Here is a 15,736-nt window from a genome sequence, read left to right as displayed (position 1 = left end):
CATGGCAGTGCCTGAGTTTAGGGCCAAATTGGGATTTTCCCTCTCTTTTAACCCCAAACCCAAAGGTTGTGGCAAGGGTGGAGCAGCCTTGGGGTTGTTGGGGTGTTCCTGAGAGCTTTAATTCCCAAAATTTCCCATTTTCCCTAAACTCAGGCCCTCACAAATCTCCTGTCCCACCTCAGCTCCTTCGTTAGGCTCAGGATCCTTTGGGGTTTTTCCCAGCTCAGGATTTTTCCCCTCAGGATTTCATTTCCCCCCCAAATCCAAGCAGGAGGTGAGGAGTGGTGCCTGGGACTTTGCTGTGTTGAGAAATGGGATTTCTGGGACTCCAAAAGGCTTTTCCAGCTTATGGAATTCCATGTTTTTGTTCAGTAATTCCATCATTTCCAACACAGGTCAGGCCCTTAACAAATCTCAGGCCTTACAAATCTCCTGTCCTACCTCAGCTCCTTTTTTAAGCCCAGGATCCTTTGGGGTTTTTCCCCTCAGGATTTCATTTCCACCCCAAATCCAAGCAGGGGTGGGGAGTGGTGCCTGGGATGTTGAGAAATGGGATTAATGGGATTTCTGGGACTCCAAAAGGCTTTTCCAGCTTATGGAATTCCATGATTTTGTTCAGTAATTCCATGATTTCCAACACAGGTCAGGCCCTTAACAAATTTCAGGCCCTCACAAATCTCCTGTCCCACCTCAACTCCTTCTTTAGGCTCAGGATCCTTTGGGGTTTTTTCCCAGCTCAGGATTTTTCCCCTCAGGATTTCATTGCAACCCCAAATCCAAGCAGGAGGTGGGGAGTGGTGCCTGGGACGTTTAGAAATGGGATTAATGGGATTTCTGAAACTCCAAAAGGCTTTTCCAGCTTATGGAATTCCCTGATTTTGTTCAGTAATTCCATGATTTCCAACACAGGGTGCCCAGAGGAGCCCCTGGGAATGTTCCAAGCCAGGTTTTATGGGATTTGGAGCAGTGGGACAGTGGGAGGTGTCCCTGTCCATGGTGGGGTGGCACTGGTGGCCTTTGATGTCCCTGTGACCATCCTGTGATCCTATAAAATTGTGTTTGTGTGGGGAAAAAATTCCTTGTGCTTCAGTTTAACGTGGAAAACTCCAACTGAGGAGGAGCAGGAGCTGTGTGATATTCATAATTTTATTTTAAATTAACAACAACTTTTCTGCTTCACCTGGGAGCAAAATCTGGGATTTTCCTGCTTTTGGGGTTTTCCTGCTGTTCCCAGAGCTCTGTGGGAAGGGCAGCGAGGAATTCCCATTTTCTGAGGGGGTGGCATTGGGAATTCCTGCTGAAATTCCATGGCTGCAATTTCCTACTTTTCCTTGCCCTTAGAGGAAACTTTGTGGGGTTTAAATTCCCTCTCCAAGCTTTCTGGAATTTGAGTTTCCTCTTCAGGCTTTTTGGAATTTGATTTTCCCTCTACAAGTTTTCTGGGATTTGAGTTTTCTCTTCAATATTTCTGGAATTTGAGTTCCCGCTTCAAGCTTTTTGGCATTTGAATTTTCTCTTCAAATTTTCTGGATTTTTTTTCTCTTCAGGCTTTCTGGAATTTGATTTCCTTCTGGAATTTAAATTTATTTCTGGAATTTAGCTTTCTGGAATTTAAATTTCTGGAATTTAAGCTTTCCAGCTTGCTGGAATTTAAATTCCCTCTTCAAGTTTTCTGGAATTTGAGTTTCCTCTTCAATCTTTCTGGAATTTGAGTTTTCTCTTCAAGATTTGTGGAATTTAAATTCCCTCTTCAGCTCTCTGGGATTTGAGTTTCCCTCTTCAAGCTTTCTGAATTTGAGTTTTCTCTTCAATCTTTTTGGAATTTGAGTTTGCCTCTTCAAGTTTTCTGGGATTTTTTTCTCTTCAAGTTTTCTGGAATTTGAATTCCCTCTAAACTTTCTGGAATTTGAGTTTCCTCTTCAAACTCTCTGGAATTTGAGTTTTCTCTTCAAGCTTTGTGGAATTTAAATTCCCTTTTCAAGCATTCTGGAATTTGAGTTTCCCTCTTCAAGATTTTTGGAGTTTAAATTCCCCCTTCAAACTCTCTGGAATTTGAGTGTCCTCTTCAGCTTTCTGGAATTTGAATTCCCTCTAAACTTTCTGGAATTTGAGTTTCCTCTTCAAGCTTTGTGGAATTTAAATTCCCTCTTCAAGTTTTCTGGATTTTTTTTCTCTTCAGTCTTTCTGGAATTTAAATTCCCTCTTCAATCTTTCTGGGATTTGAGTTTTCTCTTCAGGCTTTCTGGAATTTGATTTCCTTCTTTAAGCTTTCTGGAATTTAAATTCCCTCTCCAAGCATTCTGGGATTTGAGTTCCCTCTTTAAGATCTTTGGACTTTAAGTCCCCTCCTCAAACTTTCTGGAGTTTGAGTTCCCTCCTCAAATGTTTTGAGATTTTATTTCCCTCTTCAAGCTTTCTGGAATTTGAGTTTCCTCTTCAAGATTTTTGGAATTTAAATTCCCTCTTCAAACTCTCTGGAATTTGAGTTTTCTCTTCAAGCTTTGTGGAATTTAAATTCCCTCTTCAAGTTTTCTAGAATTTTTTTTCTCTTCAAGCTTTCTAGAATTTTAAGTTCCCTCTTCAAGCTTTCAGAATCTGAGTTTTCAAGCTTTTTGGAATTTGATTTCCCTCTTCAGGCTTTCTGGGATTTGAATTCCCTCTTCAAGCTTTCTGGGATTTGAGTTCCCTCTTTAAGCTCTTTGGATTTTGAGTTCCCTCCTCAAACTTTCTGCAGTTTGAGTTCCCTCCTCAAACGTTTTGAGATTTTATTTCCCTCTTCAAACTTTTGGGAATTTGAGTTTCCTCTTCAAGTTTTTTTTTTTTGGAATTTGAGTTCCCTCTTGTCATTCCAGCCTCTCCTTGGAGCGCCCTGCAAGTGTTTGTGTGGCTCCTGTTCTGCTGCTGCCTTTGGGATCTGCCAGGATCCCACAGGAGGATCCTGCAGGGGAGAGGAAGAGCAGAAATCCTTCAAAGTTTAGGAATTAGGAGGAAATCCTTCCCTGTGAGGGTGCTGAGCCCTGGCACAGGTGCCCAGGGGAGCTGGGGCTGCCCCTGGATCCCTGGCAGTGTCCCAGGGGAATGGAATTTTTGGGATTTGAGGTCCCTTCCCACCCAAAGCGTTCCACGGCTCTGTAAGTAGGTGACACGGGTGACATTTGCTCCCAGGTTCTGGCAGGGAAGCAAGGAGGTGGTTTCTCCTTCTGTGGATAAAATAATTCAGATTTTGCAAATATTTTAAACTTTTTTTTAGAATCTGAGGCTGAGGAGCTCATCCTCTGCGGAGCTTTTTTGGAGAATTTGGTGTGGATTTTTGTGCATTTAGAGCAGCAGGAGAGGGGAGGCAGCTGGAGCTGCAGTGGCCTGAGGTGACTCTGAGGTGACTCTGCTGGAGTTCCTGCTGCTCCCAGGGAGAAATTCCCAATTTCCAGCTGCCTTTTGTGTGGTTTGTCCCAGTTCTTTATCCTGGTGACTCCCAAATCCCCTTTGCAGTGTCCATTTCTGGTGGCTCCCAAATCCCCTGGTCAGTGTTCCAGGGGATGGAATTTTGGCTCTCAAATCCCCTTTTTGGTGACCAGTCCTGGTGGCTTCCAAATCCCCTTGGCAATGCCCAGTCCTGGTGGCTCCCAAATCGCTTTTGAAGTGACCAGTGCTGGTGGCCCCTAAATCCCCTTGGCAGTGGCCAGTCCTGATGGCTCCCAAATCCCCTCGTTAGTGGCCAGTCTTGGTGCCTCCAATTCCCCTTGTTAGTGCCCACTCCTGGTGGCTCCCAAATCCCCTGGTCAGTGTTCCAGGGAATGGAATTTTGGCTCCAAAATCCCTTTTGCAGTGGCCAGTCCTGGTGGTTCCTAAATCTCTTTTGCAGTGGCCAGTCCTGATGGCTCCCAAATCCCCTCGGCAGTGGCCAGTCCTGGTGGCTCCCAAATCCCCTGGTCAGTGTTCCAGGGGATGGAATTTTGGCTCCAAATTCCCTTTTGCAGTGGCCAGTCCTGGTGGCTTCCAAATCCCCTTGGCAGCAGCCAACCCTGGTGGCTCCCAAATCCTCTCAGCAGTGCCCAGTCCTGGTGGCTCCTAAATCCCCTTGTTAGTGGCCAGTCCTGGTGGCTCCTAAGTCCCCTGGTCAGTGTTCCAGGGGATGGAATTTTGGCTCCCAAATCCCCTTTTTGGTGACCAGTTGTGTTTGCTCCCAAATCCTCTCAGCAGCAGCCATTCCTGGTGGCTCCTAAATCCTCTGGTCAGTGTTCCAGGGGATGGAATTTTGGCTCCAAAATCCCCTCTGCAGTGCCCACTCCTGGTGGCTCCCAAATCCCCTCAGCAGTGCCCAGTGCTTGTGGCTCCCAAATCCCTTTTGAAGTGACCAGTCCTGGTGGCTTCCAAATCCCCTGGGCAGTGCCCAGTCCTGGTAACTCCCAAATCCCCTTGGCAGTGGCCAGTGCTGGTGGCCCCTAAATCCCCTTGGCAGCAGCCAACCCTGGTAGCTCCCAAATCCTCTCAGCAGTGCCCAGTGCTGTTGGCTCCCAAATCTCCTTGTTAGTGCCCAGTGCTTGTGGGTCCCAAGTCCCCTTGTTAGTGCCCAGCCCTGGTGGCTCCCAAATCCCCTCAGCAGTGCCCCAGGGGATGGAATTTTGGCTCTCAAATCCCCTTTTTGGTGACCAGTTGTGTTTGCTCCCAAATCCTCTCAGCAGCAGCCATTCCTGGTGGCTCCGAAATCCCCTGGTCAGTGTTCCAGGGGATGGAATTTTGGCTCCAAAATCCCTTTTGCAGTGGCCAGCGCTGCTGGCTCTCAAATTCTCTTCGTTAGTGGCCAGTCCTGGTGGCTCCCAAATCCCCTTGTTAGTGCCCCATCCTGTTGGCTCCTAAGTCCCCTGGTCAGTGTTCCAGGGGATGGAATTTTGGCTCCCAAGTCCCTTTTGCAGTGACCAGTCCTGGTGGTTCCCAAATCCCCTCTGCAGTGCCCAGTCCTGGTGGCTCCCAGATCCCCTGGGCAGTGCCCAGTCCTGGTGGCTCCCAGATCCCCTGGGCAGTGTCCCCGGGGATGGAATTTTGGCTCCCAAATCCCCTTTTTGGTGCCCAGTCCCGGTGGCTCCCAGATCCCCTGGGCAGCCCGATTGGCCCCGGGAGCGTTGCCCAGAGGAGGCCGAGGCGCTGAATTTGGGCTCTGTCGCTGCGCCCGAACAATGGGACACACGCGCTGTCACCTGTCACCGCCCGGAGCGGGACAATCCGCGACAATTCCAACCCGCCGTTAACCCTTTGCGCTCCATGCCCCCGCGGGGGATTCGGGACAAACCCCGCTCCTCCCGCCCGTTGTTTTTACCTAAAATCCTTCATTAATGGAAAAACAAACGGGACAAACCTTGGCGGGGGTGACAGCGGGAGGAACCCGGGGTGTCCCCGCCCGGTGCCACCGGAGGCGAGGCCTGGAGCGGCCCCGGTTGCGGCGGGGCGCGTTAGGACCCAGCGAGGCGGCGGCGCCGTGACAAGTCTGGAGCGGCACTGGCGCAGAGTGGCTCCATCGGCAGCGCTGGAATTCTCTGTATCCTCCTCCCTGCCGGAGCATCCTCGCCCTAAAAAGGGATTTTCCCTGCCTTCCCTCCCTCCCGGAGCCCCGCGGGAGGTGCGGGGGGATGCTCGGCTCGCTCGGGACACCGGGAAAAGGCGCTGGATGCTGCTGGATGCGGCCGTGAGCGGCGGGAGCTGATCGGGATCTCCGGAGCGCTCGGCATGGCCCAAGGCAGGCGGCACGCGTCCGGCCGGGTAAGGGGGAGGGCTGGCTCCTGTCGCGACAGATCGCAGCCAAAACAGCCGCGTTTATAAGGGATTCTCGATTGTGGATCCCCGGGATGTGGCACAATAACGCCGGGAAGGAGGGGGATGCTCCGGCGTGCGCCAGGGCCGGAGTTCTCTGCTCGTGTGGGTGATTACCCCAATTCATTACAGCCATTAATTAATTAATTAATTATTTCCCCTTCTCCCGGCTCAGCACAAAGATCCCGGCGTGTTTTGCTGCCCTCCCTCCCTCCCTCCGGGCCGTGCCGAGCTGCCTCCCGCGGGCCTGGCAAGCGCTTCCAGCTTTTTCCGTATTGCAGCTCCCCCTGGGCTGTGCGGTGCCAGCGGCCCCCCCGGGCCCGGCCGGGCCTTTCCCGGGAGCTCCTGTCCCTGTCGCTGTGTCCCCGCGCGGCCACCACGGTGACATTGTGTCCCAGAGCCCCGCCGGAGCGTTCGGGCCTGGCTGTGCCAACTTGGCAAGGGTGGAGCTGGGCAGGGCAGACCCTCGGTGGGCACCGGGTCCTGCCTGCTCTGGGATCCACCGGGCCTGGAGCCGCTGGGGTTTGGGCTGTGGCTGAAGGGATTTGGCTGTGCAGGGAAAACTTCCCAGCCTGGAGCCTTTTTTGCCCACCCCAGCAGGGTCTGAGTGTGTATCTGTATGGGATTTTGGGGGCTGGAGCCCCTCAAAGCTCCCTGTTTTCCATAGGGGAGCAGGAGGAGGGGGTGAAATTCCAGCCTGGATCCTGTGACAGCTCTGTCACAACAGCCTGGGCTGATGGAGGGAGATGTGGCAGGATTGGGGGTCCTGGGGGTCCCAGGGCAGCACTGTGAGTGGATTATCCCTGGATAATCTATGGATTTTGGAATGGGCACTGCAGAGGCCACGGCTGTGCTGGCCCTTCCTGGGGCTGGAGCCACTGGCCACCCTGGCCGTGTCCCCGCTGGGTTTTGGGGACACTGCTCCTGGTGTCCTGGGACACCCACACCTCCCAGTTCGGCAGCCTGGAACCCAGTGGCACCATGACTTCATGCCAGTGCCACATCCTGGTGTCACCCAGGGCAGCCACCCTCAGTCCCAGGGCAGCAGCTCCAGGATTAAACCAGGAATTCTTCCCAAGTCTTTCCAAATTCCAGCTTTGTGGGCAGCACCTGGAATTTGGATCTTCAGGGTTAAACCCAGAATTCTTCCCAAGTCTTTCCAAATTCCAGCTTTGTGGGCAGCACCTGGAATTCAGATCTTCAGGATTAAACCAGGAATTCTTCCCAAGTCTTTCCAAATTCCAGCTTTGTGGGCAGCACCTGGAATTTGGATCTTCAGGATTAAACCCAGAATTCTTCCCAAGTCTTTCCCTCTTCCAGCTTTGTGGGCAGCACCTGGAAATCAGATCTTCAGGATTAAACCAGGAATTCTTCCCAAGTCTTTCCAAATTCCAGCTTTGTGGGCAGCACCTGGAATTCAGATCTTCAGGATTAAACCAGGAATTCTTCCCAAGTCTTTCCAAATTCCAGCTTTGTGGGCAGCACCTGGAATTCGGATCTTCAGGATTAAACCAGGAATTCTTCCCAAGTCTTTCCAAATTCCAGCTTTGTGGGCAGCACCTGGAATTTGGATCTTCAGGATTAAACCCAGAATTCTTCCCAAGTCTTTCCAAATTCCAGCTTTGTGGGCAGCACCTGGAATTTGGATCTTCAGGATTAAACCAGGAATTCTTCCCAAGTCTTTCCAAATTCCAGCACCTGGAATTTGGATCTTGGCAGAGTTGGCTGCTGGGGATTCTCCTGAAACTTTTGATCTGAGCTTTGAGTGGCAGTTTGAGGCTCCAGCAGTGGGGGAGGAGCTCCTGGAGGAACGCTGAGTATTCCTGAGGTGGAGCAGAACCCTGGAGCCCTCAGGTTTGGGTGGAGCTCCAAAATTCCCAAATCACTGGGAATTCATCCCATTTTCATTGCCCTGGCACCAGGACCTTCCCATAGCAGAGCAGACAGTCTGTGGGTGTCTGTCATGCCTCAAAAAGGGGGGAATGCTGGATTTGGGAGTGGTTCCAGTTGTGGGGAGCAGTCTCTGGTGGTGGTGGCAGCACAGCCACGTGCTTGTCCATCACCTGGTGTCCCTGGGATGTGGCCCAGGCTCCTCCTGGGCTGCTCCAGAGCTTCAGCATTCCTGGTTGTCCTGTTCCCACCACCTGCATCTCCTCAGCTGGCCTTCACTGGCAATCCCTGGATTTGTCATTTCCTGGCATTTAGGAGCTTTGTCCCCTTGCACACTGAGGGTGACAGGGCTGTCACTGTCCTCAGCCCTTGTGGCTTCCCACAGTTCTGCTCCTCTTCCTTTGGTGTCCCAGGACTGGGGTATCCCAAGGGAGTTCCCCTGGGAATGTTGGTGTGGCACAGGGGATCCATGAGGAGCTGCCCTGGGAATTCTGGGCTGTGCCACGGTGTCCCCAACAATGACTGTCCCCAGGTGTGTCCCTCAGGGATTGTCACCACAGCCACGGGTGTGTCTGTCATCATCCCACCTGCTCCCAGCTGGGAGAGTTCATCCTCTTGTAAATCCTGGATTGATCTTGGTTTGAATCTTCTTGGCAATTCCAGAAAGGGATTTCATCCATCCAGGTGTCTCACTGACCAATTCCTGATGAATTGGAGACAGAAGAGACTCAGGGGCTGATCCTGAGGGGTGGAATGGGGTGGGACAGATTCATTCTGGGCTCTCCTTCTTTTCCCAAGTGTGAAAAACTCGGGAAAAGTTCAATGAAATTGGTGCTGGTTGGCAAATGTCTGTCAGGGACAGCCTGGGAGAGATGGGAATGTCCACCTGGAGAAGAGGAGGCTCCAGGGAGAACTTCCAGGGCCTGGAGGGGCTCCAGGAGAGCTGGAGAGGGACTGGGGACAGGGAATGGAGGGACAGGAGCCAGGGAATGGCTCCCACTGGGAAAGGGGAGATTGGGCTGGGATCTTGGCAAGGAATTGCTGGCTGGGAGGGTGGGCAGGGGCTGGGCTGGAATTGCCGGGCTTGCTGTGGCTGCCCCTGGATCCCTGGCAGTGCCCAAGGCCAGGCTGGATCCACCTGGGACAGTGGGAGGCGTCCCTGCCCATGGATGGGGTGGGAATTTTTGGGATTTAAGGTCTTTTCCAACCCAAACCATTCCAGGATTGTGGAGCTCTTTTCTTTTGGGAGAGCTGGGAATGTTCCCCTGGAGAAGGGAAAATTCCAGGGAATGCTCAGAGTGCCTGGAGGGGCTCCAGGAGAGCTGCAGAGGGACTGGGGACAAGGCCTGCAGGGACAGGAGCCAGGGAATGGCTCCCACTGGGAAAGGGGAGATTGGGCTGGGATCTTGGCAAGGAATTCCTGGTGGGGAGGGTGGGCAGGGGCTGGGCTGGAATTCCCAGATTTGCTGTGGCTGCCCCTGGATCCCTGGCAGTGCCCAAGGCCAGGCTGGACACTGGGGTTGGAGCCACCTGGGACAGTGGGAGGTGTCCCTAGAACACCTGATAGGGTGGGATGGGATTTAAGGTCACTTCCAAACCAAATAATTCCAAGATTCTGGAGCTCTTTTGCTCTGGAGCCAAGCTGGGAGAGCTGGGAATGTTCCCCTGGAGAAGAAGAAGCTCCAGGGAGAACTTGCAGGGCCTGAAGGGGCTCCAGGAGAGCTGGAGAGGGACTGGGGACAAGGCTGGGGGGACAGGACACAGGGAATGGCCAGAGGTACCCCAGGCTTGGAGTGTGTCACATCCAAGGGACCTTACCTGGCTGCAGGTGGCAAATGGATAAAATCTCCTGCTCCAGGAACATTCCCACGTCCTGGGGATTTGGGATTTTCCTTTGGGCTCTGCTCTCATTTTCTGTAGCACCTGGGACATGATTTTCCAGGTGCTCTCAGGATGTTGCTGCCTGAACTTTGGGAGATATTTGGAGCATCAATTTTTCTTTTGAGGTGTTGGGTTTCTTTGCTGTTTGATGGATTTTTGGTCTTAATCTAAGATTATTTCATGGTAGTTGATTTCTGCCAGTTGTGTTTGGACAAAACCTGGAAGTCAGGCTCGTGGGAGCACCCACACCCCTGATTTTAGTCCCCAAACCCCAAACTGGGTGGGTTCACACTGCATTCCAGCCTTGGGAAGTGATGTGCAGGGGAAGGCAGTGCTTTGCTTGGATTCCAGAAGCTTCCAAAGCCCCCAGGGTTCTTCCACAGGCTGAGAATTCCCTGATTCTCCCAAACCCCTGTGGCTGACATTTGTCTGCAGGCTGAGAGAGGCTCTGTTTTCCTGGGATAAAGAGCAGATTCTGTGGCTGAAACCAGGCCCAGAGCGACCAAAATTCCACATTTCTGCCCCATGAGCAGAACCAGGGACACGTGGAGGGGGGAAATGCCAAACTGGTCCCGTTTTGGGGATTGCTGGGAGGTTGGGATGAGTGGGAGGATGGAGCTGAGCAGGACAGGGAACATCTGAGTCCCCTCTGGGATAGAGGCAGGGGGATGGAAAGGTTTCCATCAGGGATTTGAGGGTCTCCAGAAGATCTGGAGTGACAGGACACAGGGAATGGCTTCCCAATGGAAAAGGGGAGATTTGGGTGGGATTTTGGGATTTTGGGAAGGAATCCTTCCCTCTGAGGGTGCCCAGAGCAGCTGGGGCTGCCCCTGGATCCCTGGCAGTGCCCAAGGCCAGGTTGGACAGGGCTTGGAGCACCCTGGGATGGTGGAATCTGTCCCTGCCATGGCAGGGGGTGGAATATTGAGATTTAGGGTCCCTTCCCACCCAGACCATTCCAGAATTCCGTGATTAATCTGTTTTGCTCAGGCTGATTGCAGAGCAGGAGGTGTTGCGGGTGAATCCCAACAAATTTCCCTGGGATTTCAATAATCCTGAGGGTCTCCAGTAGCCGTGGAGTTCCTCACATCCATCAGCTCACTGCTGCTCCAAGAGCATTGATCACCTGGATAACCCCACCTGAACCCAGGGGCACCCCAGGATGTCCCACCTGGAGTGTCCTGGTGCCTGCTGAAACACAAATATGGATGGAACGTCGATGGAATCGTGGAATTGCTGAGGTTTCAAATCCCTCCAGGGGTGGGGATTCCACCAAGGATTCCAAGGCTCATGAAAATGTTATAAAAGGGGCTAAATCAGGTTTGTGAGCCACTGCCATGGATTGTGGCTGCTGTTGGGGAGCAGAAGGAATCACCCAAAATAAAAAGGGCTGGAGGAGGTCCCAGTAGTGTGAAGGGATGGGACAGTGACCTCTGTGTGCTCCTGGGATGGGACAGTGACCTCTGTGTGCTCCTGGGCACAGAATTCCCAGCCTGGAAACCCAAGGGAATGCTGATAAAATGGGAGAAGATGGACCATGAGCTGGTTAGGGCTGACTGATTGCTGCTCTTGTGGTTTTTTTCCTCTCAAGGTTCATAAAAATGTTATAAAAGGGTTTAAATCAGGTTTGTGAGCCACTGCCATGGTTTGTGGCTCCTATTGGGGAGCAGAGGGAATCACCCAAGATAAAAAGGGCTGGAGGGACAGGAACCATCCCAATATTGACCATGGGGGCCACCAGGTCTCAGCAGTGTGAAGGGGTGGGACAGTGACCTCTGTGTGCTCCTGGGATGGGACAGTGACCTCTGTGTGCTCCTGGGATGGGACAGTGACCTCTGTGTGCTCCTGGGATGGGACAACAACTTGTCTGCTCCTGGACACAGAATTCCCATGGCAATGCTGATAAAGTGGGAGAAGATGGACCATGAGCTGGTTAGGGCTGACTGACTGTGCTGCTCTTGTGGGTTTTTTCCTCTCAAGGCTGATAAAAATATTATAAAGTGATAAATCAGGTTTGTGAGCCGTTGCTGGTGGCTGTGCCATGGATTGTGGCTGCTGTTGGGGAGCAGAAGGAATCACCCAAGATAAAAAGGGCTGGAGGGACATGAACCATCCCAATATTGACCATGGGGGCCACCAGGTCTCAGCAGTGTGAAGGGGTGGGACAGTGACCTCTGTGTGCTCCTGGGACGGGACAGTGACCTCTGTGTGCTCCTGGGATGGGACAGTGACCTCTGTGTGCTCCTGGGCACAGAATTCCCAGCATGGAAACCCAAGGGAATGCTGATAAAATGGGAGAAGATGGACCATGAGCTGGTTAGGGCTGACTGACTGTGCTGCTCTTGTGGGTTTTTTCCTCTCAAGGTTCATAAAAATGTTATAAAAGGGGTTAAATCAGGTTTGTGAGCCACTGCCATGGATTGTGGCTGCTGTTGGGGAGCAGAAGGAATCACCCAAGATAAAAAGGGCTGGAGGGACATGAACCATCCCAATATGGACCATGGGGAGCCACCAGGTCCTAGCAGTGTGAAGGGATGGGACAGTGACCTCTGTGTGCTCCTGGGATGGGACAGTGACCTCTGTGTGTTCCTGGGGTGGGACAGTGACCTCTGTGTGCTCCTGGGCACAGAATATTCAGGATGGAAACCCAAGGGAATGCTGATAAAATGGGAGAAGATGGAGCATGAGCTGGTTAATGCTTGGTTAAGAGAGAGAAGGAATCACCCAAAATAAAAAGGGCTGGAGGAGGTGACTGGGGCTGGAGGGAGCTGAACCATCCCAATATGGACACAAGGGAGCCACCAGATGGGACAATGACCTCTGTGTGTTCCTGGGGTGGGACAGTGACCTCTGTGTGCTCCTGGGCACAGCATTCCCAGCCTGGAAACACAAGGGAATGCTGATAAAATGGGAAAAGGTGCAACATGGTTAAGGCATGGTTAAGGGAGCAGAAGGAATCACCCAAAATAAAAAGCTGGAGGAGGCGAGCAGGGCCGGACAGAGGTGACCCATCCCGACACTCACCCTTGTGTCCACCCCACCTTTCTGAGGGTCTCTTTTCTCATTGCCAGGCCTCCAGCACGGCCAGGATGAGCTCTGACAGCAGCAGCAAGCCCCTCAAGGTGGGCTCCCGCGTGGAGGTCATTGGCAAGGGCCACCGGGGCACCGTGGCCTACGTGGGCGCCACGCTGTTCGCCACCGGCAAGTGGGTCGGCGTCATCCTGGACGAGGCCAAGGGCAAGAATGATGGCACAGTGCAGGGCAGGAAGTACTTCACCTGCGAGGAGAACCACGGCATCTTCGTCAGGCAGTCCCAGGTGGGTGGGATTCCACGATTCTGGGCTCCTGGGGTGGTGGGGTGGGGGGTAAATAATGGGAATTTTGGGATTTTCCATCGCTCATAGGGGAGGGAAGAGCTCGCTCCAGATCTAGGTGGGATCTCACCCTGTGCACAGATCTTGAGGTTCTGCAGGTGGGATCTCATTCTCTGCACAGATCTTGAGGTTCTGCAGGTGGGATCTCACCCTCTGCACAGATCTTGAGGTTCTGCAGGTGGAATCTCTTTTTCTGCATAGATCTTGAGTTTCTGCAGGTGGAATCTCATTTTCTGCATAGACCTTGAGGTTCTGCAGGTGGAATCTCTTTTTCTGCATAGATCTTGACGTTCTGCAGGTGGGATCTCACCCTCTGCAGAGATCTTGAGGTCCTGCAGGTGGGATCTCATTCTCTGCATAGATCTTGAGGTTCTGCAGATGGGATCTCATTCTCTGCATAGAGCTTGAGATTCTGCAGGTGGGATCTCATTCTCTGCATAGAGCTTGAGGTTCTGCAGGTGGAATCTCATTCTCTGCACAGGTTCTGCAATGAAAGCAGTGTGGTGAATCCTCAGTTGTTCCATTCTGCTGTCCAGCTCTGTATTTGCCACCTGCAGCAGGTGGAGTTTGGGATGGATCTCAGATGTTTACCTGGAAGCTGATCCAGGAATTTTGATTAAACTGTGTTTAAAACCAGGGGGAATCTCACCCTGTGCACAGATCTTGAGGTTCTACAGGTGGAATCTCATTCTCTGCACAGATCTTGAGGTTCTGCAGTGACAACTGTGCTGTATTCCCAGTTGTTCCATTCTGCTGCTCTGTATTTGTTACCTGCAGCAGGTGGAGTTTGGGATGGATCTCAGATGTTTGCCTGGAAGCAGATCCAAGGAATTTTAATTAATTAATTAATTAGTGTTTAAAACCAGTTGGAATCTCACCCTCTGCACAGATCTTGAGGTTCTGCAATGATAACTGTGCTGTATTCCCGGATGTTCCATTCTGCTGTTCTGTATTTAGCACCTGCAGCAGGTGGATCTGCTTCCAGGTAAACACATTGGAGATCAATTCCAAACTCCAAATAATTTTCATTAACTTGTGTTTAAAACCAGGTGGAGTCTCACCCTGTGCACAGATCTTGAGGTTCTACAGGTGATGGATGGATGGATCCATGGATGGATGATGGATGGATGGATGGATGGACGGATCCATGGATGGATGGATGGATTCATGGATGGACAGATGGACAGAGCAGGGGCAGAGGGTGCTGGGCACAAGGCTCTGGATGGGGCTGGGTGCATCCCCATCCCTGGCAGTGTCCAAGGGACAGGGATAGGGCTGGAGCAGCCTGGGACAGTGGGAGGTGTCCCTGAGGGTGGCACTGAGTGGGATTTAAGGTCCTTTCCCACCAAAGCCATTCCAGGATTCCCTGATTCTACCCAGGCTGGCAATTCCAAGCACGGCTGTTCCTTTCCTGGTGTGTGGAAATCCCTGATTTTAAATCCCTAATTTTGGCACCACCTGGAGCTGCTTTGGCAGAGGAGCTCAATGGCCACCGTGTGCCCAGTCTGTGGTGGCACTTCCCAGTGTCACCCCAGATCCAGCCCCTCTCTGTCCCTGTCCCCAGCCTCTCCAGCAGCTCTGGAATTCCCTCCTGGGCTGTTCCTGCTGGGAAACCCCCAGACCACTCAGAATTCCCACCCTGCATGGCTGCAGGTGTCATGATTTCCTTGGCATCATCTTCTCCTTGGTCTCTTTGTGGCTTTTAATTCAAATTTCATCATTCCTGGTGTCGGGAACCTTCCCAAAATGGAGTTCCTGTCTGACAGCTTCCCAGGTTATTTTGATTTTTAAGCTGAGCTCACAGGTGGGAGGTGTGATGGAAAAGGCAAATTCCTGCAGCAACAATTTGGGGGTGCTGATCGGAGGCACAGGGATGATTCTCTCTCAGGGATCTAATCCGTCCCAACCTCATTTTCCATGTTTATCCAGCAAAAATGCAGCTAAAAATAGTTCAAAAGAAAAATCCCTGAATCTGCTGTGGATGTTTCAGGCTGTCAAACCCAGAGCTTTGACTTTCCTCATTGCCTGAGTGAATATTCCACGTTCCCTCTGAAAATAAGGAGTGTGTGGCTGTTTCAGAAGGGCTGATGGCAAAGCCAGAAAGATAAAATTAAAAATCTGTGTGAAAACCATGGGATCTGCTCTGCTGAAGCCACTCCCAGAGGGATCTGTTTCCCTGGTCTCCCAGTTTGGGAATTTTGGGCAAGGATTGTCATTGTGTTTTTAACAGATCCAGGTGTTTGAGGATGGAGCGGACACAACATCGCCAGAAACCCCAGAATCTGCTGCCATGAAGGTCCCTAAGAGAGGTATGATCAGCTGGGAAATCCTTCCCAGAGAGGTGGGGAATCCTTCCCAGAGAGGTGGGGAATCCTTGGTGGAGGGGATGGGAAATTATTCCTGAAGGGGATGGGGAATCCCTCCTGGAGGAGTGTGAAATCCCTCCTGGAAGTGGGGAAATACTTCCTGAAAAAATGGGAAATTTCTCTTGGAGGAGTGGGAATCCTTCCTGGAGAGAAGGGAAATCTCTCTTGGAAGAGTGGGAATCCTTCCTGGAAAGATTGGAAATCTGCCATTGGAGATTTGGAAATTGGAGGAGTGGGAATCTTTCCTGTAGAGAAGGGAAATTTCTTTTGGAGGAGTGGGAATCCTTCCTGGAGAGGTTCGAAATCCCTCCTGCAGAGGTGGGAAGTCCTTCCCAGGTGAGATGGGAAATCCTTCCTGTAGAGAAGAGGAGTGGGAATTCCTCCTGGAGAGACAGGAAATCCTTCCTGGAAAGATTGGAA

General features: G+C 51.9%; 1 protein-coding gene across 6 annotated transcripts in view; it reads left to right on the top strand.

Annotated features, from left to right (window-relative positions):
- Nucleotides 1-15,736, top strand: part of DCTN1 (dynactin subunit 1) — a 77,693-nt gene that overhangs the window by 7,006 nt on the left and 54,951 nt on the right. For 4 of the 6 annotated variants that reach the window (XM_058024685.1, XM_058024684.1, XM_058024683.1 and 1 more), the window contains exons 1-3: nt 5,488-5,754; nt 12,648-12,893; nt 15,181-15,259. In XM_058024685.1, coding sequence (XP_057880668.1) covers nt 5,722-5,754; nt 12,648-12,893; nt 15,181-15,259 — 358 coding nt within the window. In that variant the 5' untranslated portion in view covers nt 5,488-5,721. Of the gene's footprint in view, nt 1-5,486; nt 5,755-12,647; nt 12,894-15,180; nt 15,260-15,736 lie in introns of those variants that run through there. The other 2 variants (XM_058024682.1, XM_058024686.1) reach the window with 2 other exon arrangements.

Source organism: Melospiza georgiana, chromosome 5 (genome assembly GCF_028018845.1).
Source record: "Melospiza georgiana isolate bMelGeo1 chromosome 5, bMelGeo1.pri, whole genome shotgun sequence".
Lineage (NCBI taxonomy): Eukaryota > Metazoa > Chordata > Aves > Passeriformes > Passerellidae > Melospiza > Melospiza georgiana.
This window is presented reverse-complemented; position numbering and strand designations above follow the sequence as displayed.